Source organism: Ammospiza nelsoni, chromosome 10 (assembly GCF_027579445.1).
Source record: "Ammospiza nelsoni isolate bAmmNel1 chromosome 10, bAmmNel1.pri, whole genome shotgun sequence".
Lineage (NCBI taxonomy): Eukaryota > Metazoa > Chordata > Aves > Passeriformes > Passerellidae > Ammospiza > Ammospiza nelsoni.
This window is the reverse complement of record NC_080642.1, coordinates 19,545,107-19,571,266: the sequence shown is the minus strand read 5'-3', so window position 1 is coordinate 19,571,266 and position 26,160 is coordinate 19,545,107. Positions and strand designations below refer to the sequence as shown.

Genomic DNA, 26,160 nt, shown 5'->3' with positions numbered 1-26,160 from the left:
CACAAACTGTTTTTTCCTGCTCCGTGTACCATGATGTTAAAATGTGTTTGTTATTCACTGTATTTTCAGGTTCAAAGTAAACAAGAGAAGAAGGCAGGAACTCCATCTCCAGCCCCCCTGCAGCCTGTGGTTAGCACTTGCACTCCTCTGCCTGTGAATAAAGCCAGCAGCAGTACCCCTGTGCCCATAAACATTCCACGTTTCTACTTCCCTAAAGGACTCCCCAGTGTCTGCACTAACCATGAGGAAATCATTGCCAGGATTGAAGAGGCCTTTGCAGAGTTTGAAGATGGGAAAGCAAACATCTGTGAAATGGGGAAAATTGCTAAGGTAACCACTGATGGTCTTGGAGGTTTTTTCCAACCCTAATGATTCAGTGAATCTATTCTTTAGGTTTTTAATTTTGGGAGAGAGACTTTGTTGTAGTTTCAGTCTATCTCACAGCTGTTGTAGGGGGAAAAAGAACCAGTTTCCTTTTGATCTGAAGTTTTTGTTTAGATTTAGATACTAGTAAACAAAAATGAGCTCAGTTTGCTGATTGTCACATCAGATATGTTTGTTCTTGCTTTCATTTATGAAGCAGTTCTCTAAGATTTCTTAGCAACTACAAATTGCATTTTTGTTTCTCTATTCCTTCATATTTGTGCCCAGAAGATTGAGAAACTCAGAGGCAGTAACTTGTCTTCTTCTGTGGTTTCAGGTGGTATCAGCTGCCTGTTTTGTGGCTTTTTGTAGCTGTCCTGCTCAGCTAGCATGAGCTGTAGGTGCTATTGCAGTGTTGTGTGAGGAAGAAGCTTTCAACTTCCAGCTCCTGGATGTGGAAGGGGGAAATGTCCAGTGAGCCCCCAGCCCCTGAGCTGTGCACATCCAGTGGTGCAGCTGGTGCTGAGTTCTGCCTTCAGGACACAGCACTTGTGTGGGAGCACACTCTTTCCCTCTCCCTCAGCTGCAGTTCACAGCGCTGCTGATCTAAAACCAGCATTTATCAGACACATCCTGGATGATCAGCTTGCCCTGACTGAGTCTCTGGCACTGTAAACAGAGCAAAGATGCTCTCTCCAAGCTTTCATGGGCTGCCATTGAGAGCCAGCAGCTTCTGCAGAGGCTGGTTCAAAAGTGCTCCTCAGGGAGTCCTTTGGCTGGAATAAATCCTTCCCATGTGTGCTTTCATTTTTGTGCTCCCCTGCTGAGATCTTGCAGTGTTGGAAATAATGGACTGTGCTGGGTGGAAGGCACTGCACTGAGAATTGCAGGGTGGGATTTACTTCACCTTTAGGCATTTACTCATTGTCTGTAATTAGACTTGAGGTTCCCTTGCTGCCTGTGACAGGTTATCCCGTAGGAGAATAGACCCTCCTGTTTTAGGGTGGGTGGGGGATGTAGCTGCTGTTAGTGTCCTTCTGGAAGGAGGTGCCGGTCTCTCCATTCCACCCCCAGGAACTGTGCTAAACAGTTCAGAGCTTGAGTCGTCCAGATCCTTTTCCTAGCCTGGGAGGAGTGTTTCTCAGCCACTTGAAAGGGCACATGACCAAGTAGAAAGTGATGTGTGAATTCTCAACCTTGGCACACAGTAAATGGCACACAGGTGAGTCAGAAAGCCATTGCCACTTTATTTCCCTTGTGTAAAGTCTCAGTGGTGAATCTGGTGAAAGGTTCCTTTTGGGACTGCTCTTGTATTCCTCCTTGCCCTGGTTTTTCCTTGCAGATCTGTGGCTGCCCACTCTACTGGAAAGCACCTCTGTTCTATGCATCTGGGGGAGAGAGGACAGGATGTGTCTCTGTGCACTCCTTTGTGTCCATGTGGAGAAAGTGAGTACAGCAAATGCAAAACTCTTTCTGGAAGAAGACATCTGCCTGCCATACAAATACATTTTTTTTCCTTCTTCTCTACCAGACTTTTCATACAATTTTCCTCTTCTTTAAGTGACTTAAAAATCTCCATCAGCTTGAGATTTCCCCCCCACACCAGACCCTCTGAACACTTGTTTCCATGTGACATTCACAAACTTGGAAGTAATTTTATAGATAGTAAGATGTTTTGAGTTAGTTAGTGTATAAAATATATTTACAAGCTCCCCAGAAATGTCAGCTATCCTGATGTAGCTGGTAGTTGTGCATTTGGGGTATATTTGTGCCCAGCCTTATTGCTGTAGACTGGTGCACTAAGCAAATGCCATTTGGGAACTGGGGAAGGAGGTATGTGATAGTGTTACAGGACAGAGAGAGGAATGTGGAAATAAGCATCATCATATAACTGGGTACTCTGGGAGCTTTAATAGTTACTACCTTCCCAAGCAAGCTATTGAATTCATCTGTGGAGGTTGACAGTCCACACTGTGAAAATGGAGAGCTCTGGGTGGATGCATTGTGCTTGGAGTCAGCTCTGACATGGAGCAGACTTGTTTTCTTGCCTAATCTTTTTCCCTCCAGGGCAATTCAGGCTTTAGTGTGCTCTGTGAAACACCTGAACAGCATCTCCATCTCCTCTCCAGAGAGAATTCTAATTTTTTACTTAATGGTTGCTCTTCAGATTCTTGATGTAGCCTTTAACCCTGAATTCCCGAAGTATTTCCTGTGATGATGTTGTCAAAACAGCTTCTAGTTACCCTGGCAAAATTACAAAAATGTTAGGGGTGACTATGGTCTCTAAGTTTGTCTTGACACAGACAATATATTTTCCTTCCTTAGGTTCCTCCAATTACTTCTAATTAATCCCTAATGTATGATACCACATTTTCACTTCTCTGATTTTCACATCCTTCAGATATTTGCAGACTGTGGTCATGTCCCTCTTCTGTATCTTCTTAACTCTCCCATTTCCAAGCCAAGCTTTGTATGCTTTTCTCACTTAATTGCTCTTTTAGAAAGATTATTTTTTATCCCCTCCTCTTCCCCTCTGACAGTTATAAAATCTTTGCTGGAAAGCTGAAAAACAGAATAAATGTAGGATTTCTGGTAAAGTTTGACTGCAGCCATGTGAGCACAGGTGTAACTTTAAACCATGTCTCTTTAGTTGCTGAAGCCTATTTTCAATTTTCTTAGTATATGACTGACTTTTCAAGATGCCACATGCTCACTGCTTGTCAAGTCTATAGGAATTTCTCAATATAAAACACTTCTGAATGTCAGATCTTTTTGTTTGTGGCTAAAACAGGGCTTTTGGATTCATCTTTATGGGCCAGATTTTTTTAGGCTGATGAAGTTCAGTAAGTCCAAGTGCCGAGTCCTGCACTTTGGCCACAATAACCCCCTGCACCGATATAAGCCGGGGACGGTGTGGCTGGACAGTGCTCAGGTGGAAAGGGACCTGGGGGTGCTGGCTGACAGTCGGCTGAACATGAGCCAGCAGTGTGCCCAGGTGGCCATAAGGCCAATGGCATCCTGGCCAGTATCAGGAACAGTGTGGCCAGCAGGAGCAGGGAGGTCATTCTTCCCCTGTACTCAGCACTGGTGAGGCCTCACCTGGAGTATTGCGTCCAGTTCTGGGCCCCTCACTTTAGGAGGGACGTTGAGATGCTTGAGCGTGTCCAAAGGAGAGCAACGAGGCTGGTGAGGGGCTTGGAGCACAAGCCATATGAAGAATGACTGAGGGAGCTGGGGTTGTTTAGCCTGGAGAAAAGGAGACTCAGGGGTGACCTTATCACTCTCTTCAGCTTCCTGAAGGGTGGCTGTGGTGAGCTGGGGGTCGGTCTCTTTCTCCGGGCAACAACAGACAGAGCAAGAGGACACAGTCTCAAGCTGTGCCAAGGGAGATACAGGCTAGAATTAAGGAGGAAGTATTTTACAGAAAGAGTGGTCAAATACTGGAATCATGTACCCAGGGAGGTGGTAGAGTCACCATCCCTCGAAGAGTTTAAAAAAAGACTGGATGTGGCACTTGGTGCCATGATCTAGTTGAGGTGTTAGAACATGGGTTGGACTCGATGATCTTAAAGGTCTCTTCCAACCTAGAATTTCTGTGATTCTGTGATTAACAACTCTTTCTGCAGCTGATTTAGAATATATCTGTTGATTGACAGTTTCCATGATAGGAATGTGCAGCCAAAAGGATTGCTAAATCTTTTTTTGCTTATTTAAAGGAGCCCTTTTTTTGTAAAGTCTGCCTTTCCTAGAATGATGAGGCCAGAATTAGCAGAAAACAAGTTAGTTTGATCTCTGCTGGAGAACTACAGCCACTTCAGTACTATGTTCATGCACTTTCAGGAGAGGAGAGTGGTGAATAATCACTCACAGTAAATAATTACAGTGCATTTATATTTTCAGAGTTAATGAAGAAAACAATGTAGTTTTCTGAGTTTCCCTGATACTATGTGAACGACATAGTGTTTAATATATTCAAATGTTGTGTTCTGTTACCAGTGTTTGGTAAATGGCATGGAGTTCATCTCTTTATGAGTTTCTCTGGGGTTAATCTCATAACTGTGACACCTTTGGCCAGTGCAGTATTTTGTGTGAGAAGAAGACAGAGACAAGAGCTGGTGTGTCAGATGCACACTGTCAGCCAGAGGGGACTGAGTTTACACCCTTCTCCAAATGCTCAGTCCTACTAATGCCTTCATTAGGCTGTTCTCTGTGGCTTTGGTGCACAGCTCCAGATGGGCCATAATTAACAGGGGATGCCCTTTTTCCTTCTAAGAAGTGATTTTTCTGGGTGAATGTTCAATCCCTGTAGTTTGGCAATCTCCCCAAATACTGCAGTTTAGTGAAGGGTTACATTGGAGAGCACATCCTGTGGCATCCCACTGGGCTGGTGCTGTTCACTTGGAGTGAGCCTGCAGCATTGGCAAGAGTCAGGTTACTCTGATTCCACGGGTGCTTAGTAAAAAAGCTGCTTTACCACAGCAGTGTTAACCTGGGAAAAAATCCCTGCTGGGTGCCCTGGTGCAGCTGAAAGACCTTGAAGGAAGTGCTGGCAGTGTGAGGTCAGCATTGAGTGATTCCAGCACAGGTGTATTGTGCTCCAAGGCCCTTGTGACCCTCCCGGGGCTCCTGGGAGGTGCGAAGGGCTCGTGTAACTCCTCCCCTCTCCCACAGAATCCTGCGGAGCTGCCACGATGATGCCTCCAGGTTCACTTCCCTCCTGGCAAAGCCTGGCTGTGACTGCCTACAACAGGAGGATTTCATCCCGCTGCTGCAGGTACTGCCCCAGCTCTGCTGCGTTCACTTGGCACCTTCTTTGTTCCCATGGCAATAAATGTTTACCAGGGACGAGCAGACCCTTGGTTTGAACAGCACCTGGGTGGGGTTCATCTTGGAGTGAAATAGAAATGAGCTTTTGAAGTGCTTAAGTGCCAAACCAGCTGCAGATGCTGCTGAAGGCATTGAGGACTGGTTTCTTGTCAGGATTCATATTTATCAGTGCCTTGTAACCAGGCTGGAATTTGTCCCATTTCTCTATGTGGATATTGGGAAAAATGCTTGTTGCTGTTGATAGTCAAGTACAACATAAAAGCTTATTGGAAAAGTTTTGTAAAAGTTGCTTGGCAAGACAGTTGTAATTAAATTTGTCTAGCCAGACTACCAGATACAGTATCACATGGAGATCTTGGAAAAATTTTTGCAGTTCCAATTGTTCTGTACATGCCTCTAAACCTGCAAGTGCACAAATGTCACTGCTTTTTTTCCCCTCATATTCAGGCTAAATCTGCACATCCTCATTTTATGTCTTTCTTTCCCTTTAATTAACTTTAACAAAGTATAGTTGTTTTAATTATTTGTGACCATTTATGCAGACTCTGGATAGGGCTTCTCTATAGTGTCTCTAAATCACATTTATCTGCTCCTCTGATCAGCAGTTGCACTTTTTCTGATCTTTTCCACGCATCCCTAGATTTCTCACACAGTGCTGCCCTCTGGGTAAAACCTCTGTGGAGATGCTGCTGGGGAAAGATTTTGTGTCTGTGCTGGCTGTTTCTGTCTCAGACAGAACTGGGGCTGTAATGGGTACATTTTCTCATGTTGCTCTTCATCTCTTCTCCACTGGGCACACTGCCTTTCCTGGTGGATTGCAGCTCTGCTCTTTAGCTCCTGGTGCAATCCAAGGCATGCACAGTCCTGTCAGTCAGCCAGACATCAGCAAAATTACCCTGATTTACGCCACCATGTGAGACATCCTGTTATACTGCCCAAAAACTGGGTATATCACATCCCTGAGGGCACCATGGAACAGGCACAGCAGAACTTGGAACACCTTTAAAGGGTAGAGGAGTCAGACATGGAGAAATTACACAGGCATTGATTCATGCAGGATCTGAACTGATTCATGCAGGATCTGAGCAGTTTCTCCATGGATTTGATCATGCAGATTTGGCATTGTGAGCCAGTGTTTGACTTACAAAAAGCTGGTCTTGAGAAAGAGGCATCTCCACAGGTAGTCCAAGTGAATTTTGGAAAAATACTGATCATATCTGTAAGCACTCTGAGGCTCACGCAGCTTAATTTTGACATAGGAGACTTTCTCAAGGAATGTTTATTTCTGACACCTAGTTCTAACAAATGTTAATATCTTCAATGAATGGAGGAAAACAAAAATCTTGGAGAGGAGATAGTTGCGTGGTCAACTAATTGATTATTGTCTCATTCAATGAAAATGAGTTTTCATCTACTCACTAACTCTCTTCCTTTGTTTTTCTGTCCTTAAGTAAATCAAACTGGCCCACCAGGTGCGTATTGCCAGCAAATGCATTCTATTACTGTAATAGAAGGTTCTCTTGGTAGATAAAAAGATTTCAGTTTTACTGTTAATGCTGCAAATAGTTTCGAGAGTAAGCAAAAGTATTGGTTTGTAAACCCAGTAACTTCTAAGCATTTAAAGGAGAAGAAAATCTATTTCATTTCATTTTCTCTTACCTTGCAGGATGTGGTAGAAACTCATCCTGGCCTCACGTTCCTGAAGGACGCTCCGGAGTTCCATTCCCGGTATATCACCACGGTAGGCTGCTTCCCTGATCCCCTGGGCTGCCTCTGCCTCCCTTTGGGGTCTGTCACTCTTCCTACCAGCAAATCCTTCAGTCATTTAAAAATATAGGTGTTTTTAATATTACTCACCATGAGGTACTTTAACTACTGCTTCCAAAAGAAAAATAATCTGCTTGTGTGTGCCAAGGGTTATTCTAAAGGTTAATAATGGTTCTTTCTGGTCTTAAGCAAATCTATGAAAACATCTTTTTTGTCCTGATGAATGGGAAAAAAAGTCCTTTGGTCTTTGGGAGCTGCTAAGTCACCCTGAATAGTGCTGGGCTGCTGAGACATGGAAGGCTGCCTGTTTGAAGGGTTCTGTCACTGAGGCTTGGAGAATCCATGACTGTTCCTCAGTGCAAAGCACCATTTGCCTCCAGGGATCTGCTGTCCAACCTTTCTTTTGCCAGGATGCCTGTGCAGGCTCTCTGTCCCCAAGCTTTTGTGGCTGGGGTTTGTTCAGTAGCTTTGTTCCAGCTCTGCAGTCAGCACTAAGACTGGCACTTTACCTAAGTATGTTTGTACCTTTTTTAAGCCTTGAGCTTGACTGGTGTTGGTGAATCTGGATAAAAGGTATAAATGTTGGGAAGTTTTCTCTCTGCAGCAGTAACAGATGCAAATAATGACAGACCTGGTGGGAGCTCTATCCAACAGGGCTCAGGGCTTCAAGTTTCTCCTGTTTGCTTGCCAGGGCCTGCTTGGGGCTGCACCACACATGGCAGCTGGGAGGCTCCTGGCACACACGTGCTTGTTCCTTTCCTGTAAGGAGCAGATGGCACAAAGACACTTCTTCAGGGCAAACCCTGAACTGTCACACTAATGAAAATGTGTAATGAGAATCCATTCTAAATGTTGTAGATGCACTTGAACATGACAGTGAACAGCAGGGTATAATCAATATGTTTAGTCCCTGTGGAGCAAGACAACATAAATATTAAGCCAGAACAGGTACGGGAATGGCCAGGGAATTATGGAGGCACGTTAATGGGTGAGTGTGGGAAGTGCCTGTGGCACAATGCACCCTGGTATTTGGTGTTTCAAGTGCATGGAAGGGTGAGACTGAAAGGTTTAAGGTCACACCTAAGGGTGAGACTGAAAGGTTTAAGGTCACACCTAAGGGTGAGACTGAAAGGTTTAAGGTCGCACCTAGGGTTGGTTTCTGACTGCAGTATCCATGGGTCAATGCCATGTGTGGTTGCCCTGGCTGCTGACAAAGGCAATTCTCTGCATCTGCCTTTATGGGTTCCTCTACACTGTTCCTGTATTCTTCAGACAAGAAACAAATGTCTTTGTAGGGTAATCCCTCACATGATCACCCTTGCTGCCCTTTCTGGACTCACCCAGGGCACTGCACAATGTGGCTGGGACCAGCTGTGTGAAGCTGAGCTTCCACTTCCAGTTAACTGAAGTGCAGGCTGCTGCTCAAGGCAGAACCTTTTCCTTCCTCTCTCGTTTTGCAGCACTTCCCTGGTGCCTGGGTCTGGTGCTGTGTCACCAAAGCAGTCACAGAGCCAGACTTTGATGAGTACATGAAGCTTCTGAGTGCTTCTTGATCCTGCCTGTATGTGTGCTGTGCTTTCCTGCTGCACTCAGAGCCTTTGGGCATCCTCCTAGCAGTGCTGGGACACAGGTGGATTCCAGGCTTGCTCCAAAGGCAGCAGGGACTGGTGGTGCCTGGAGCTGAGGAGAGGGCTGTGGAGCAGCACACCTGACAGCTGCTCTGGGGGTCTGTGCTGACAGCAGAATCTCCCTGGGCTGGAGCAGGGCCAGCCCTGGGGAGGCAGGAGGCTGCTGGGCAGGCTGTGCCCATCTGGAGGGGCAGCACTCAGGGCTCTGCAGCAGTGGCTCCCTGGTAGCAGCAGTTCCTATTGCTCACCTCTCCTTCCACAGACAGTTTGGAACATCCCTCTTTAGTGCTACAAAATCCAGAATTTCCACCAGCAGGCAATGAAGGAAATAGCTTTGTCCTTGGATTTTGAGACCACTTGGATCATTTTTATTGCTGCAAGGTAGAGTGCCTTATACCTCCTTACACCGACAGAGTGCTGGGTTTGCTGCCACACAAGAGTCACAGTTCATGTTTGTGTTACAGACCAGGGCCATGAGGACACATGGCTTTGTGTTCATTGCTGGGTACAGCATCACCTGGCTGAGATCTCCTGGAGAGTGACCTCACAGTCTAGGATGGGTAAGATGTGAATGCACATTTCAGTTCTTACTGCCACCTCAGAACCATTTAAAGGGCCTTTTGGACACAATGGGCTGGAATTTCATCTGTATCATATCTGTTTTATTGGCCACTGTATTACTAAAGCAGTTGTGTTTGTTTCAACAGAGACAACTCCTGAAGGTGAAGATGATGCAGAGCATCACAGAATACCCTGTGGGATTTGTTGTAAAGCTTTAGTGTGACTTCTACCTGAATATTCAAACCAGGCTCAGAGTTAGCAGTGCATGCTGCCCTTGGAAAGCTGTGTCCTAAAAACAGTTTAAAGGTTAAAGCTTGTGGAAAAGTGCTTCAGCTTTTACAGTAGCATCAGTGCAAATGTGTAAGGGGACAATGGCCACAGGGATTAATAAAGGTTCCTGTTTTGTCTACAATTGTTTTTGTTCTTGTGTGGGAAGACTGGGGAAGAGTCTGGAACTCATCTGTGAATGGCTTTGGCCTGGAGGTCTATTAATTACATGAGGGTAATGGGGCAGTAGAAAGAGGCTCCTCTTTCCAAAGGCTAATTAAGAATTTGACTCCATGATCCTTGTGCCCTCTTCCAACTCAAGATGTTCTATGGATCTATGGTTGTGTACTGAGCTAAGAAAAATGAAGCCAGTTATGGCCTAAGGGACAAGTGTGGTTTTCATGCTGCACATCATCTCAGGCTGGGTCATGATCTAGGATGTTTCCCAAATGCTTTTTTTGACAGCTTGGGGTTTACAACCTGGAAAAGAAAAGGATAAATACTGAGATTTTATAGTGAGATATATACTGTGTACTGTCCATGGAAACTGGGCCATTATTTGAATAATAAAGCCTTCACTGAGTGACTGGACATGGTAAGAGACATGAAAAGAGATCCCATTTTGCCTCTGAATGGCTTTTTTTTACAGATGGGTGAGGAGGGAGCAGATGGAACATCTTTATCAATGTGGTCTGGTAGACAAACAGTTTTTATGTGTCACAAATGGGAATAGCTTGTTGTCTTTTACTACCCTGCAGGCAGAAGAAAAGAAGAATTACTGGTATGGGGTCCTGTTTCTGATTCTTAGGATTGCTATTTTGGAGTCCTTGGAATGGTGTGAACACCCTGTATTTTTAAGAGTTGCTACAAATTTGTCAGGTGTGATAATGGGTGATGTGAGAGGTGACACCACTCCAGTCTCTGAGCTCTTGTGAAGCTGGAAGCAAAAGCCAAACAAAGTTGAGAAATGGAGACTGGAATGGCAGTGGCTACCAGAGGCATGAAAGAAGAAACAAACATTTTGCTTAAGACCAGAAAGGATCACTGTGATTACCTAATCTGACATATTGTGCTACACAGGCCACAGAACATTGCTCAGTGATTGCCACAGTTAGGATAGATCTGTTTTTTGGTCTGTTTTTAGTTAAAATGACACCCAACTTTAAAAGGATATCCACCTCTGAGCCTGGAGGAATGAAGAGCCTGCAGTGTTACCAAAGGTGTTGTGTTCAGCTAAGTTGAATTGATCAATTCTGTCTCTTCAGGGTACATTTGAATCCTCACATCATTCTTGGTGCTCTCAGAGTTGTGTGTGCCATCATCAGTTGCTCTCTCACTGTGCACCCCAAAGCAGACTGCTGGGAGCAGTCTCATACTTGGTTCTGCATCTGTTCTGGACTAAGAACTAGCACTTGACTGAGTCCAAAGATGGCCCTTCAGTAGTGGTTGCCCACTTGAAATTAGTTCTGGCTAAAAGAGAAATCCATCCCATTTAATCTGCTAGCTGCATTGATCCCTCTAATGTCCACATTGTTGTGTAAAGTTAATTTTTGTGTTGGAATAGTGTGCGCTGAAGGTTACCAAAACTCTGGGGTGATGTGCTTAGATGTTAGACACTTCAAAGGTTTGTAGTAGGTTTGGTCAACAAGATTTCAGTGCTGATAGGCCAATTAATTCTATTCTCCTTTCTCATGCCAGTAATATTTATTTGTTGTTGTTTGCCCTGTTATGTGTGACCAAGCACATACAAGAATAAACCTTTGTGTTTCCCCACCCTGTGATGTTACTTGACAGCTGACACGGAGCAGACTGGGAAGGGCTGTTTGCTTTTTTGAGGAGCTTGGGAGTGAGCTCAGTCTCACACTGGGAGCTGTTTGCTTTTGGCTTCTGAGAGTTCTGTGCCTCTTCCCCATGATTTTTGCTCACTTTCACCAGAGACAGATCTGGAAAGGAGCCAAACAAGTTTAACACCTGCCCAAAATAATTGCAAACAGAACCTTTTGTACTTACTTTCAGCAGAGGCACTGGAACATAAGGCATTATTATATTGTTATAGTTACAATGGGTCAAACATTCACCTTCTCTTTCATTTACATGTCTTGTTTCCTCTGCAGGAACCAGAAGAATCAGAAGTCTCTTTTTTTTTTTTTTTTTTTTTTTTTTTTGTTCTCCTGACATTAATAATACATCTGCATGCCCAAAGAGGTGAATTTAGAGCAGTGGAAATATTTCCACACTGGAAAGGGATAAAAGGGATAATACTGTTTAAGAAGCAAGTGTTACTTTCAGACTGTGTAGTCACTTAAGGATAGTAGTATCTACAGAAAAGATCCCACAACAGTTTTCAAACAGAGGTCTCCTTAAGATGAGTGAATAAACCAAGCATTTAAATTCCCAGAGTGCTGTGTTTCAGGAGCTGATTTCAAGAGCAGTGTTCATTCGTTGCAGGTTATCCAGAGGATATTCTACACAGTCAATCGCTCCTGGTCGGGGAAGATCACTCTGACAGAGCTGAGGAAAAGCAACTTCCTGCAGGTACGTGGGTGTGTGTGAGAGCAGGAGCCAGGCTGCAGCAGCATCCCCTGTTCTGTGCCTGGGTGCTGAGGGAGCTGCTCCTGGGCTGCAGTGGGATGAGCCAGGTGCTCAGGGCCAGGAGTCTGCTGGGGATACTGGAGGAGCTGTGCCCGAGTTGAGGTGAGACGAGCAGGGACAGGAGTGGCCCCAGGGTGCTGAGAGAGGGTCAGGGTGTGACTGTTTTCCTGCTCTGAGGCCACATGGAGCAGCAGCCTGGCTCCTGGTCCAGGCAGCAGGAGGGGAAGCAGGACATGGCATTGCATCCATGTGAAGTGACTCACAAGCAGCCAAGAAGAGCTGCAGGAGTGCCAAGGGTAGGAGAGCCAATTTCCTGCCTCCTAGGCAGCCCTCAGCCCACTGACAGCTGCTCAGGAATATCTCTGCAATTGCAGGATGAGGCACCTCAGGAGCTGATCTCCACAGGATAATGAATGGAGCTTAGTTCTTGTTCCAGTGCCTGCAGTGTGTCCTTATGTCAGGATTTGGTTCTCTGTCCTCTGTGTATTTTGCCCAAAGAGCACCAGGTTAAGACTGTCTCAGGCTTCTCATGTCCAGCCCAGCCTGAAGAGCCAGAAAGTCTTGAGCTGAAGGTGAAGGACTGGCTAAACCAGTGAGATTTCCCTCCTGTGTCCTGTTTGCCCTTCCAGGTGTAGTGTGCTGTCTTCCTCAAACTCCTCAAGTATGAATTCACATTCTTTCTTCTTTCAGACATCATCTCCCCTAGTTGACCCCACCAGCTAATGGAAAAATGAACTCTCTTGAATTGGCTCATGCCAGTCCAGGCCCTAGGATCCCTGTTCCTTCCCAACCTCTGTTAAAAATAATCTTCCCAGATTATCCTGCATCTTTATTCACTCCTTTTCTCCCTTTAAACATTCTCTCAATTTTTCTCCTTTCATATCTACTCTGCCTTTCATCTCCTGCAGCAGGGAAGTTCAACTCCTTGCTGCAGGTATAAATGGCATCTTTGGGTGTGATCTACAGAAGAAAAAATGGTTATGGCAAAAGTTCCCCAGTGATTGTCATCTGCAAAGAGAGAGAGACAGACAGACACAGTCTGGAGAGGCCAGTGAGTGATGGATCAAAGGTGTTCAGACTTGGGTGTCAGCAGTCAGAGTAGTGCAGGTCTGGCAATGCCATCCTGTTATCCCTGCCAGAACACTGAACCTGGTGGATAGCAGCATGTGAGAGTTTTGTTTGGATCCAGTTGGATTCCTTGGATGTGGAGGTGCCTGGAAGTTGGTGTTGAAATACCAGTGCCAACACATAACACAGCATCTGTTTTTCTGGTTGTGGGTAGCAGGGCCACTGGGCCTGCCTGCTTGGGGACACCCCAGCACACCCTGGGATAGCTCAGGCTGTTTTGCCTGTTCCCTTGGGAGAGGCTGGAGGGCAGGAGCTCACTGGAGCCATGATTTATTAGACAAGAAGGCTTCTGGTGTCTCCTGGCCTCAGCACCAAGAAGAAAAGTAGGGAGGTGGCACTGGGAAATGTGCAAATGCCCTCTTGTTTCTGGGAAGAACAGGGAGGTGTAAAGTGGGAATGAAGCATGGATGTTAGCACTAAATGTTTTCTAGTAAGACATGTCAACAGATGTTATGTTGGAAATCTGTCTGAGCCTCCCAGTTAAACCAGAATGATTCCTGCAACAGCACAGGGAAGTCAGTGGGATTAGTTTGGGGTCCATCCCTCCTGTCCCAGTGCAGGTGTGAGTCTGGAACAAGACTTGATTTTGCCCTTCAGGAGGCAGACAGGCATGTCTGATGAGTAAAGAATACCTCAGGTCCTGTGGAAGACTGTGGACTTGCTGCTGGAAGTGGCTCTAAGAGTCTCTGGTGCAGGTTAGGATTGTCTCCCAGACCATGGATCCCAGCTGACACAGCAGTTTGTGTTCCTGTTTCTCTTCACTAGGCTGAAAAAGAGCAAAAGTTGTTGACAGGAGTGGCAGAGATGTTGTGTTAAGCAGGATGGCCAGCCAGGTGCTCTGTAAGGGCCTGCTAAGGAATACAGCAACCACATCTCTTGGGGAAAGGCTGCACTTGGGGTTAGCTCTCAGGGCTGTGCTCACCCAGCTTCCTGAGAAACTGCAGCACTTCAGCTGCTGAGCTGCCTCTTCACCCAGCTTTAACTTCCCACTGTGTTTGTTTGTACCCTTTCAGACTCTTGCTCTCTTGGAAGAAGAGGATGACATAAATCAGATCACAGATTACTTCTCCTACGAGCACTTTTATGTCATATACTGCAAATTCTGGGAGCTGGATACTGACCATGACCTTTACATCAGCCAGAAGGACCTGGCTAGGTACAGTGATCAAGGTATGCTGCCTGCAGATGTGATGAGGGCATTGCTGAAAACACAATGTTCCTACTGAAGACTAAAGCCTGCCTTTAATTTGATCAATTTGGTGCCTCAGAAAAAGTTTTAATGTGGCCATCTCTTTAAATAAATGTTGCTTTAGAGGAGTTGTACAAGCTTAGACACAGAGAACTGCAGGGGACACAATTTTCTGCATGAGTAGCTACAGATGGAGCTTCTGTTCCTGTGTGGGTCACTGCCAGGAGGACAGGCTAAAATAATGTCCTGAAACTTGTTTATTATTTACTGAGAGCTTTGCAGGAACTTGGAAGTAGGGACAAGAAGGATGAGCCCGTGTGAACCTCAGAGATCATTGAAGTGCAATCCACTTAAGCATGAGAGGAATCCAGAGTCCAGTGAAGCTTGGGGGATCTCAGTTGCAGATGGACTCTGCAGAGTATCTCTGCAGTTCAGCACAGAACTTCCTTTCCCAAAGTTATATTTGTTTTTGGAGGTTCAAGGGCCATAGATAAATTAATGGAATACAAATCCACAAAGGGCTAAAAGACCCATGAGTTCCAAGTGCAGGCATTTATGGGGAGGCCTTGGGGATTCTGGGGGAGTGTGGCAGTCACAGGACTCAGGAGTGTTGATCACAGGGCTGGGTGGGTGAAGGTGGAGCCCCTTTTAACAATGGGAAGAGGCTTTGTGTGGATTCAGCATGAACAACTGATTGTAGTTATTGCTGTGAGCTGTAGCTTCATTTCCTTCATGTTTTCCTTGTTTCCAGCTTTGTCAAACAGGATCATTGAGAGGATATTCAGTGGTGCTGTGGTGAGGTAAGGAGTAGCACACTGCTTGGGGGAAGAAGGGAAGGCAGTTTCTGTCAGTCTGAGAAATACAGAATGGTTTCCAACAGAAACCATTCCAGGTTTCACTCCCGCTCCAGCTGGAGCTACCTGAACATGGAGTGAGAGACTTCTGGGTAACTTAAGAAAACAAAATAAAAATCCCATCGGATGGGATGACTGGGCATAGCTGGAAGACATGGCACAGGGATAGCTGGAGAGCACTGCTTTGAAGTCTGTGAAAAGGGATGTGGTGTGGGAGGGGATGTGGCAGATGAGCTCCAGCTCTGCTGTGATAAAAGGCAGCAAATGCTGTACCTGGTGCTGCAGGGTGCAGGGAGTACAGGCTAAATAGGTGACAGTGCCCCATTTTCTCTCACTAGTGATTTGAAAAATATCTTTGATGATATCTTGAGTGTTTAGGGGCATGGTGATTTTTAATTATTCTTTTTCTGCTATGTCTTCTAGAGGCACTGAAGTTCAAAAGGAAGGGCGCATGAGTTATGCAGATTTTGTGTGGCTCCTGATTTCAGAGGAAGACAAGAGGAGTGCTACAAGGTGAGACTGATTTCTGTGTCTTAGTAAAATCATTGAGATGAGCAAATAAGGAAACTTCTGTGACCTACCACTTTCTAAAAGAGAGAGCAGCTTGGGGTCTGGAAGTTGTTAGGAAGAAAAGATCTTACCAGTGATGGTTGGTCAAATCATTTGCCTTTCTTGAGGAAAACTTGTGTAAAAGCAGAGTTTTCTCATAATTTTTAATGTATTGGTAGTTATCAGTGCCTTTGATCACCTCATGCCATGAGGCACTGGCTCTGAGCACACACTCCTGAGGTGCTGGCAGCAGTTGGGCACATCCCTTCACAGGTGGAGTGGGTGTGTAAGTAGGGTTTGTGGGGAAACTTCACTGTGGCACTTTGTAAAAGCTGCCTGTGGCCTGGTTTGTACAGCCAGGAGGAGACTGTTGTGCAGGGGTGATCCAGATGTGCATGTGAGTGTTAGCATAAGGGATCTTACACATAACAAGAGAAGAAGAATCCAGAACTGCAGGCTTGAACCCTCCAGAGGGGAGGAGGGATACAGAGTGCAGCTGTCTGAGAGCTCTGCCTTGTGTATAAAGGAGCAAATGAGTGCATGCCACAGCTGCCTTGTCCCTCAGCAGGGTCCCTGCAGTGTCCTGGGCTCAGAGCTGGCTCTATTTGCCAGCTCTTGCTGGTGGGTCAGACAGGGACTCCCTGAGCCCCCCTTGGGCTGCAGCACAGTGAACACTGGGTACAGGTGAGGCAGGTAATGAGTGTGGCTGTGCTGCTCACAGGGAGACTAACAGGAGGTGCTTGGAGTGCTGGCCTGGGCCCTGACCTTTCCCAACAGGTCTTGTCATCCCTGGGTTTATGGCAGGCTGTGGCAGCAGAGCCTTGGGGGTGGGTAGGGAGAATGTGCAGTAGTCTGTGCTGTGTGGGTGTCCCAGGGCAGTGAGCAGTGTCCCTGCTGTGTCCCCAGCATCGAGTACTGGTTCCGCTGCATGGACCTGGATGGGGACGGGGTGCTGTCCATGTACGAGCTGGAGTTCTTCTATGAGGAGCAGTGTGAGCGCATGGAGGTGATGGGCATAGAGCCTCTGCCCTTCCAGGACCTGCTGTGCCAGATGCTGGACCTGGTCAAGCCAGAGAGGGAAGGTGAGTCCTGTTTAGGCAGAGCTTTCACTCCTTTCATTTGTGGGGGGTTGAGAAGGTAAAGCCAATGTGAAACCCATCTACAGGCAGAAGTTACTGCACATTGGGCCATGATGTTGTGCATCAGGAGGGCTGAAACACTAAAACAAGAGAGCTTGTGAATTAACTGCCTGGGACTGAAGCAACAATTCTTGTGTGCTCCAGCTGTGGGATGTGCTGACAGCCTGCACTGTAAAATTGAACCATCCCCATTCACATGCCTTCATATTTCACATGGATGTCAAAGGCCTCCATATGTATGTAAGATTTAAACTTATTGAATACATGGGTGTGTTCATTAATGTTAAAATCCTTGACTGACTTGGGAAGGAATTTTGTGCTTTTGAAGCCTACTGGTGTCACAATTAAAACCTTTGTAAGAACTCAGTAACAACCATGTGGGGTTTTTCTGTAGGAAGAGTAACCTTGCGAGACCTGAAGAGGTGCAGAATGGCTCATGTGTTCTTCAACACCTTCTTCAATTTAGAGAAATATCTGGACAATGAACAGAGGGATCCCTTTGCAGTGCAAAAGGTATAAATCACCTTTATTTCTAAATAAGGAAATTTCACACTCATCTTTGGAGTGCTCCTGGATGTAGGGAAAATCCAACTGAATAAAAGAACATTTTTTCACAAGTACAGCTCATCGATTGTCTCCTAGAAGCCTCTTATCTGCTCAAAGCACAGAAAAGTGGAGGGGAGGCCAAAACCAGCTTTGGTTTCCTCACAGTTGTTGCCACATAATCTGCAATAGAAACTTTGTTGTTCCATGATTCAAGGCTTAATACATCCAAAACAGAACCACTTTGTTTGTTTGTTTGCTTAATCTGGATCGTCATAAAAGCAATCAAGTGGGACCAGGAGATAACTTGCTATCCCCATCCTGTAGTAAATGGCAGAGGACCAGGTATTTATAGAGGTGATCCTGTAATCTTCTCTAAAACTTGCCCTAACTTAGCCAAGAGTCCCTCAAAAGCTCAGTTACAATGAACCTTTGATGGACAGATTTGGAACCACCGAGTTCTTCCATCCTGTATGGAGAGCACAAACTGAGCTAGAGCACAGCAAGCATGTGGTGGCTGCATTTCTGAAGTGGAGCAGATGCAGTTTGTTGGCACCTCAGGTCACATGCTGAGCTTTACAGACCCAGAGAGGTATTTTTTCATAGTCCTTTATGTGCAGATGTTAAAACACTCCGAGATGGTTGTGACTTTGTCAGTTAAGGCAATTTTTGCCTGGCTGCGTCCATCCACTCCTTCCTAGCCCAGATGCTGACTGTGTGCTCTCTTTAGGACATGGACAGCGACAGCCCCGAGCCCTCAGACTGGGACAGGTACGCGGCTGAGGAGTACGAGATCCTGGTGGCCGAGGAGTCTGGGAATGAGCAGCTCCAGGAGGGGTGAGCACGGGCCTGGCACTGCCCTGGGCACACAGGGCTGCCTCCAGCTGGGCTCTGCTGGGGGCATGGGGAGTGGAGCACGGGGATGAACATTGGGACTGGACTCTGGAGCTCATGGGGCCCAGGACAGCTGCTCCTGCAGCAGCAGGGCAGTGGTGTTGGGGGGCAGCCACTTGGATCAGCTGCACACAGCCGTGAAGGGGGGAAAAAGGCAAAGCCTATTTCTTTTGGTCACCTTTCAAAAATAGAGATCAAATGATTTTTGCTAGTCTTGGCCATGTATTGACCATGTCACACTGTCACAGATTAGAAGCTGGAGCTCTGTTACATTTATTATACTTAGCAGAGACTTTCTTTAGTCCTACTTTGTCTATTAGTCTGTGCTCTTTGTAAGTTATTCTTCAATATTTTCATTCATTTACTAAGTTTGTTGAGACTTTTTTTATTTCAAGCATTTGGTTTCTTCAATATCTACACTCAGTTTTCAGCCTTCTGTAAGATTCTGGACAGACACACCAGCTATCTTTAGCCAGTGAATTTAGGGAGAGCATTTGTTCCAGAACTTCTCTGTGGGCAAGGGTTCCCTGCAGATAAATGGAGACTCAGTCTAATCTTTCTTTAGATTTGTGTCTGTGTTAACATCTTCATTTTTCAACCAGACAAAGAATGCTTCCCCTGTATAAATCCTGCATGATTCAGGATTGCATCCAGTCTTAAGCAGCATTTATAGAGCCAGTAGAGTATTGAGAAGATTGCCTCATTTTCAGAACTTCCCACACTGGAAATTGCTTGGTATAACAGTAGCACCTACTAATTAGGCACAGAGATTTGCAAAGCTATTGAGCTGTTCCCCTCTTTGCCTGTGCATCCAAACAGCAACAGGCTGTTCCTCAGCCCCTCTGAGCTGCCTGGCCTTTCTGTGGGCCTTCACAATGGAAGATGAGGTAGGGCAGGATGGAAGATGAAATTGCTGCATTCCCTGCAGCTGCTTTGCAGCACCTGTGTCCTCAGCACAGAAAAGAAACAGGAGGCTGCTGTTAAAGCTTCATGCAGGACCATGAATTCCCAAAGTCACTAAAACCAGGGGAAGAGTGACAGGTGATGTCAGATTTTTGACATTGGTCTGAAGCAGCTCTGTGTCTTCCTGCAAAGAGCATGTCAGCAACCTAGCTGCCAGCTTTTAAGAGCCCCTGAAAAGCTCTGTAGTCATGGCAGCAGGATTAGATCTCATTTGTGGAGCATAGCAACAGACCACGAAGGAAAAAAGAAAGGAAAAAGAAAAACAAAGAGCTGGATGCCCAGACAAATTTGCCAGAAAGAGCCATTGAGTTTTTGCACATACATTATTTCTGCTGTGTTTTGAGGATGACAGAAACAGGGAGTGGGGAGAGAACCAAGACAATTCCTGGTGAGCTCTGGGAGAGACTGGAAGATTTCTGGCTAAGCTAGCTAGCAGAACATGAATTATGGTCTTTGTCTTATGAATACATTTGAAAACAACCATCATTCAGCAATCACAGATGCATTAATGTGTGTCCCACGTCTGTGATTAGCCCTGTCCCTGCTCCTCTGGAAGGGAACAGTCAGTCTAAAGCTGGCTGAGGCATGCCCAGGAGAGAGCCCTGCTACCAGAGTGGCAATCTCATCAAGGCAGTGCATACTCCCAGCATCCACAGATACTTCCAGGATACTGGACTCCATTGAGAGCTGCTGTCACCAAAAATAAGAGGAAGGTCTTGTCATGCTCAAGACAGCAATAAAGCATCATGTTTCACTGGAAGCCTCAGCTGGTCTGAGCTCTTCTGAGCCAGGCTCTGCTCTCTGACCTGTGTGGGATTCCACATACAGAGGCTGTCCCTGGGCAATGGATGCTCCCACTGCTCTCTGGAGGCAGCACCAACAGCTGGCTCTGGCCAGCACAAGCCTTTGATGCAGACACAAACCTTGGTTTGCAGCAAGCCAAGCCCTCCCTGCAGGGCAGGGTAGCACTGCTTGGTTCTTGTCCCAGAAGCCAGCCTCAGGCAGCTGATGGACATGGAAACCATCATTGCCTTCAGGGAAAGAGACCTTTCTACAAGGGAAGGAAAAGAAGGAGGGAGAGCATCTTTTATCAGCTGTGGTGGGAAAATGTCCCCTGAGCTACAGGGAGGCAGAGCACAATGCAGAGCATCCTGCTCAGAGTGGAGAGGAGGGACAGAGGCAGAGGATCAGAGGATGTTGGTTTAGGCAGCTTAGACACGTGTTCTCCAGTGTCTGGTGGCTCAGCTGCTCCACTCCCAGAGCCCAGCAGTGTGAGGAAGGGAAAGGGGCAACAAGGGCATTGTGGAACCACCCAGAGCCAAAATGTGTATTTGCCAGAAGGAAGGGCAAAACATTCCCTGGAGTAATTTCCCTCCTCTGAACAACCTAGAGTTGCCACAGTTGAGTCTTAAGGAATGGGTATTGAACCTACACAAGGCCATATTTGTGTTTATGGAACTGAAGTTCTGAAACTGGCCTGGGAGGAGAGCAAGGATTGACTGCCTTTAGTGCTAATCTTGTTCAAAATAAAGGTGGAAAGCATTTATTCCAGGATGGGAAAGGCAGGCACTGTTGAGCCTTAAGGAGCAAACCAGTGCAGTGGAAAAGTGTAGGAATAAAGGACAGTGGGAAGTCCCTTTGGAAGCAGACATGAGAGGGTTAGTGCAGAAGCAAAAGACACCTGAAGAAAAATATTATAGTGGAGCTCCAGCTGCACATTCCCCTGGTGCCTGTGCAGTGCAGGGAAGAAGTCATGTTCCATTTGTAGGAGAGAAAAGGACAAGGCTAACAGAAGGTGGTAGAATTGGAGGAAAAGGAGATACAAAAGGAACATCCTGACAACAGCATTCAAATGGAAATACAAAGTTTTCCTCAGCTGCAGCCTTTAAAGCAAGGAGAGATTAGAGAAGCTGAGGCACCTGCAAACATTCCCAATCCATTCCTGATGGGAGAAGCAGGGCAACACAGCCCCCACAGGCACCACTGAGGCATGAAGGGTGCAAATTGCACATAGTTTGGCAACCTTGCACACATGGTCAGAAGGTTTGGTGCAGGATCCACACCAGACCATTGTTTCCCTTCTCCCACTTGTGCAGGAATCCAGAAGGTGGCAGAATTAGTGAGCAGGTGCTTTCCTTATGGAAGAGAGGACAGTGTTCTCCAGGAGGGTCTGGCCTGGTCTCCCTGCACACAGGGAGCATCCTGCCTACAGCAGGACAGACCCTGACAGCCTCCCCAGGGTTTGCTGTGCCTGCACATGGGTCAGCCAAGGGAAAAACACCACAGGAAGGGGTGGACAGTTCCTTCCTGGCACAGCCATGCTGGGCTATCAAAGGAGTTCACCTTTTTGCAGCCCAGTTTACCACTGAAAGTGAGAGCCATTCCTGTCCTGGCCATTGGAGCACCTGCTCCAGCACTTCCTTTGTGAGCAACTTTGCTTTAGAACAACAGGAAGAACTTTCATTTCTTGGGAGCCCTGCAAAACTAACCTATAGTATGCTGTGACTGAAGGGAAACATCCTAAAAACATCATTTCTTTGGATTAGGAATGGGCTGAGAGCCCCAGAGCCAGAGCCTGTGCTGCAGGGCACGGGATCCAGCCAGCCTGGATAGTGCAGCTGGAGCTGGGAATTCCCACCAAACCTCCTTGGACCATAAATGCTCAATCCTGGATATCAAACTGTCAGCTGAGGGAGAGAGGAACATCAAAGTGTGGCCACAATTGTTCTGTGTCTGTCAAAACCCACCTCAGGCAGAAGATGCTTTGAACCAGGTGTTTCTGAGCCAAGGCTCCTCTGGAGCTGTGGCTGGATGAATTTATTTCTACACTGAATATTGGGGCTCTGGGAGTTCCTGATAGTTCTTACTGAAGCTGGATTCAGATTTTCTAGTGCTGAGCACCAGTGAGATGAGGCTGGATGGGAGCACAGATCCATGGCTGCTGTCAGCACTGGTGACTCCCACCCTGTTCCCCATGCCTCAGGAATCTCCTCAAGGTTCACCTCTCACATGCCCCTGCCTTTTAGCCAGCTGACTTAGTAGCCACTGAAATAACAGCCCTGAAAACCGAAATACAGCTTTTAAAGACACACCTTTTGTCTTTGCAGATCATGTGAAGATGACTATGACACAGATGAAGTCTTACCACCCCCTGAAACTGGAGAAAAGTCAGACAAGCTAATTATCTCAGATCTCTGAGCTTAGAGAAGTGGAAGACAGCCCATGTCTTTCAAACTGGATAGCATTCAGTCCCAAGGCACTTGGGGGTTTTCCTTAAATCTGTCATTGGAACAATGTGCTTTATTTTGTACACTGAAACTTGAGACCCCTTTTTGTCTTCCTGTGTAATTGCATAAGGTAATTTCTATGAAAAGGCTTTTTACAATGTGTTATTGTGCACACTCCTGAAAATGGTGATTGCACCTTGTTTCATTTCTATATAAATTCTGTTTTGTCCCCAGATGTGCAATAAATGCCAGCATCTAATGACTGCCTGTAACAGCTGCATGCAACATCTGCAGTGGTTGTTTCACAGTTCTGTCTTGTGCCACTCTGTCCCCTTGGCTTTATACAGGAGTGACAAAAGAGCTGCCAGATTAACTTAAATGTGTGTCTAGAAATCTTTGAAAACACAGGTGACTGTGAAGTTCTTTTTTTCCTTCCTGTCCTGGAAGCAAAGGGAATGTGCCTGTACATGGGGAGAGTGAAGCCCCTTTGTGCTTTGTCCCCAGCTCTTCCCCTGGGCTGTTTCACTGCTGTGGATCTGTGAGCAGTTTCAGCACTGCACCACATCATCTTCTCCTGGAATTTGAGACAGAGTTACCTGTTCTAGCCCTGTGTCCCCTCCTGTGCTGATCTGCCTCTGGCCAGAGCTTTGTCTGTGTGGATTTCTACTTGTGGAAGTGTTCTGCAGCGTATTTACAGCAAATACAGCTCTCTGCTGTTCAGCTGCTGTGCCTGGTGTGCACCAGTTCCGTCCATTCCTGTGCTCTCCTCTCCTGTAGCCTTCTTCAACATGTAGCCAAGAGACTTAGCTGAGATAATGAAGAAAGAAAACAACCCCTTCTTTTAACTAGTAAAGGAATTAGTCTGTATTATTGCCAAAATTAATTTTTCTCCCAGGCTCAGGGAGGAAATGCTGTAACTAATGAATTCTTGCTTTAAATGCAAAATTAAACCAACTTTCCCCTTAGAATCACAAGTGGTATCTCTGCTGCTGCAGCTGTCCCTCCTGGCCAGCAGGAACTGTGGTTCAGAACAGAGGTGATTAGAACAAATTCTTCATTTTAGTCCTCATATATGTACAAGCAGTTCTGGGCTTTACCTTCTCAGCTGGGACAGGTCTGAGCCCTCCCAGCTGTGCCCAGTCTCCAATGCTGGGTTGCTGGGTGTGCCCTGTATCTCCTGTGCCTCCTGCCAGCATTCCTGGGAGCTGCCTGCCCCTGTTCCCAGCAGGCTCCTGCTGCCCTCCTGGGGCAGAGCAGCCCGGGCACTGCAGGGCTCTGTGTCCCCACTCGTGCATCCCTGCGGTACCTGCAGGGGTCAGCATCCATGTGAGGAACGGGCTGATCACTCACTCCAGCGCACTCTGGGCTTTTCCAAGAGCCTCTGGAGCCCAGGCCTGGCTGCCCCTGCCCAGGGGGAGCTGCTGCTGCCTCCCCGGGGACAGAACTCTCCCACTATCAAAGAGAGAAAGGTTTCAGCTGAACTGAGCAGATGCATACACACCTCCCAGGATCCTGGATTGGTATTTGGGAAACTTCTGGATGCCCACATTGTTAGCAAAGGCCCTGCCTGAACAGGTGACCTGCATCCCATAGTTACAGATGCAGGAGAGAGCACCCTGCCCAAACCAGGACAAGCCCCTGGAATGCAGCAAGCACACAGCGTGCCTGGATCCCATCTCCATCACTGCCATAACCTTGAAGGGAAAACCTTCCCAGGGGTGATTCCACAAATGCCCAGATGCAGAACCCCTAAGGAACTGACTGCAGGAATGGACTCAGGATGGAGGTCCCACAGCTGCTGCTTGGAACCAGCTCCAGCCATGTTTTCCTGAGAAGAACCTTTCCTTACTGCCATGCTCCAGAGGGCCCTTTCAGTTTGATGTCCCTTTACATGTCTCCAAGGACTAAGATTCCTCAGAAGGAACAAGAAGAACCTGACCCCATTCTAGGCTGAAATGGAACCCTCATGGTGCTCCAGCAGCAGCAGTACTGCAATGGCTCTCTTGCCAGTTCTGGAAAGCCTCAGTCACCCACCACTGCTGGGCCTTTATTTCAACCCATCCCTGAATTCAGGCTCCCACCTCACACCACACCAGCCTGAACTGGTGCCTTTCTTTGCAGAAGTGAGAACTCAGAGTCTGGTAAAACTCACCAGCTGCCTTCCCAAGGTTTGGTTCAGTAAATGGAGACAGGAAGCTGAGAGCTGCTCTGCTGAGCCCAAACACAGCCCCTCTCTCCTACAGATAGACATCCAGTGAATCCAGACCCAATCCATGCTTTCTGGGAGGTCAACACAAGATAATCCAAAAAAACACCCCAATTTACAGCAAATATTTTGCATTCTATGTGAATAGAAAGACAAGCTGCAGAAGCCACTGCTACTGTGGTGGCAGTGCAAAATCTGCAGTAATATTCCAGGAATGGAAATCCATTCTCTGTCCCTAAAGTACTTGAAAATAACCACAATTCAACAGGCACACCTGCATTAACAGAGGAGGTGTTCTACACCCCACCTGTGACACAGCCCTGTCCCCAGCTGCTCTGGATGGAAGGTTTGTAACACTGCAGGATTTAAGTGAGGTAAATTTGGGAACTCCTGTCCTTCTTTGCTTTTTTCTGAGATAGTCAAGGGTGCTTGTGTCCAGCCAGCAGAGCTGCTCAGCTGCAGTGAAGCAGCCCCAGAGTCCCTGCCCAAAAGATTTGCAGGAGTCCCTTGGCTCTGGCTCTGTCTCCATGTCAGTGCCACTTCAGATGCTGCATCCTAGGAAGGACTCATCCTGCACTGTTCAGTGCACATCCTGCTCACACTGAAGGCTTTTAATGGAAAAAGTAGTCAGAAAAGTGAGTAAAATTCAGCTTTGCATGATAAAAATATGATTGTGCTTATTTGTTCTCTCTAGTCTGCTTTTGTCTAGCAAAATGAAGCCCTGTGTTCTTACAAATCCCTTGTTTTTTACTGTTATATCACAAACAGTAATACAACTGTTTGGTGTTGTATTGTACCATAAATATTTTCTCTCTGCAGTACTGATGGGAGTATGGCTCAGTAGTACTGCTGGAATGGTACCAGTTGCATTTTTGCTCAGTAGTACTTGCTGCATCCCAGTTTTTGGCAGTGAACCCTGGGCACTGCTCCAGCTCCCCTCCTGCCTCTGAGGGGCAAGTGCTGCAGAACAGACATGGGCAGCAAAAGAGGGATTCCAAAGCCTTCCTGCTCTCCTGAACCAAGGATTTAATGAAGCTGACTCAAGACACTCTAACCAAGGTACTGGGCTTAGTTTCTAAAACAAAATAGTCCTGAAAGACCAATGCTAAGTTCACTGAACTGTCACTGTAACAGTATGGATTTGGAGTCTCTAGAGCAGTATCTTAGCTCTATGCAAACAAAACTGAACCTCAGTGACGAGCACGAGCTACTGTAAGAAAAACATAAACAGCTTCCCCCTGTGTGCTCATCTTCTCACTGTATCACTGGGTGAGGGGGTTAGAAACTGAATATTTAATAATAATAAATGTTCTCATACTTTGTAAAAGTAGATTTGGATACATTTTGTGGTGGCATGGTTTGATCTTTGTATTTTTACTTTATATTTTCTTCTTTTTTGGCAAATAAAAGACTTTTGAATTTAAAAAGGAAAACCTGTCTTGGTGGTGGGGTAGAGTGCAACT

General features: G+C 46.5%; 1 protein-coding gene across 1 annotated transcript in view; it reads left to right on the top strand.

Moving 5' to 3' along the window:
* Window positions 1–26,130, top strand: part of PPP2R3A (protein phosphatase 2 regulatory subunit B''alpha) — a 53,048-nt gene extending 26,918 nt beyond the window's left edge. The window contains exons 3-14 of the mRNA XM_059479389.1: window positions 70–330; window positions 1,706–1,809; window positions 5,035–5,137; window positions 6,857–6,931; window positions 11,862–11,948; window positions 14,147–14,303; window positions 15,074–15,122; window positions 15,600–15,689; window positions 16,632–16,807; window positions 17,259–17,377; window positions 18,138–18,244; window positions 22,372–26,130. Coding sequence (XP_059335372.1) covers window positions 70–330; window positions 1,706–1,809; window positions 5,035–5,137; window positions 6,857–6,931; window positions 11,862–11,948; window positions 14,147–14,303; window positions 15,074–15,122; window positions 15,600–15,689; window positions 16,632–16,807; window positions 17,259–17,377; window positions 18,138–18,244; window positions 22,372–22,462 — 1,419 coding nt within the window. The 3' untranslated portion in view covers window positions 22,463–26,130. The remainder of the gene's footprint in view (window positions 1–69; window positions 331–1,705; window positions 1,810–5,034; window positions 5,138–6,856; window positions 6,932–11,861; window positions 11,949–14,146; window positions 14,304–15,073; window positions 15,123–15,599; window positions 15,690–16,631; window positions 16,808–17,258; window positions 17,378–18,137; window positions 18,245–22,371) is intronic.
* The last annotated feature ends 30 nt before the right edge of the window (window positions 26,131–26,160 follow it).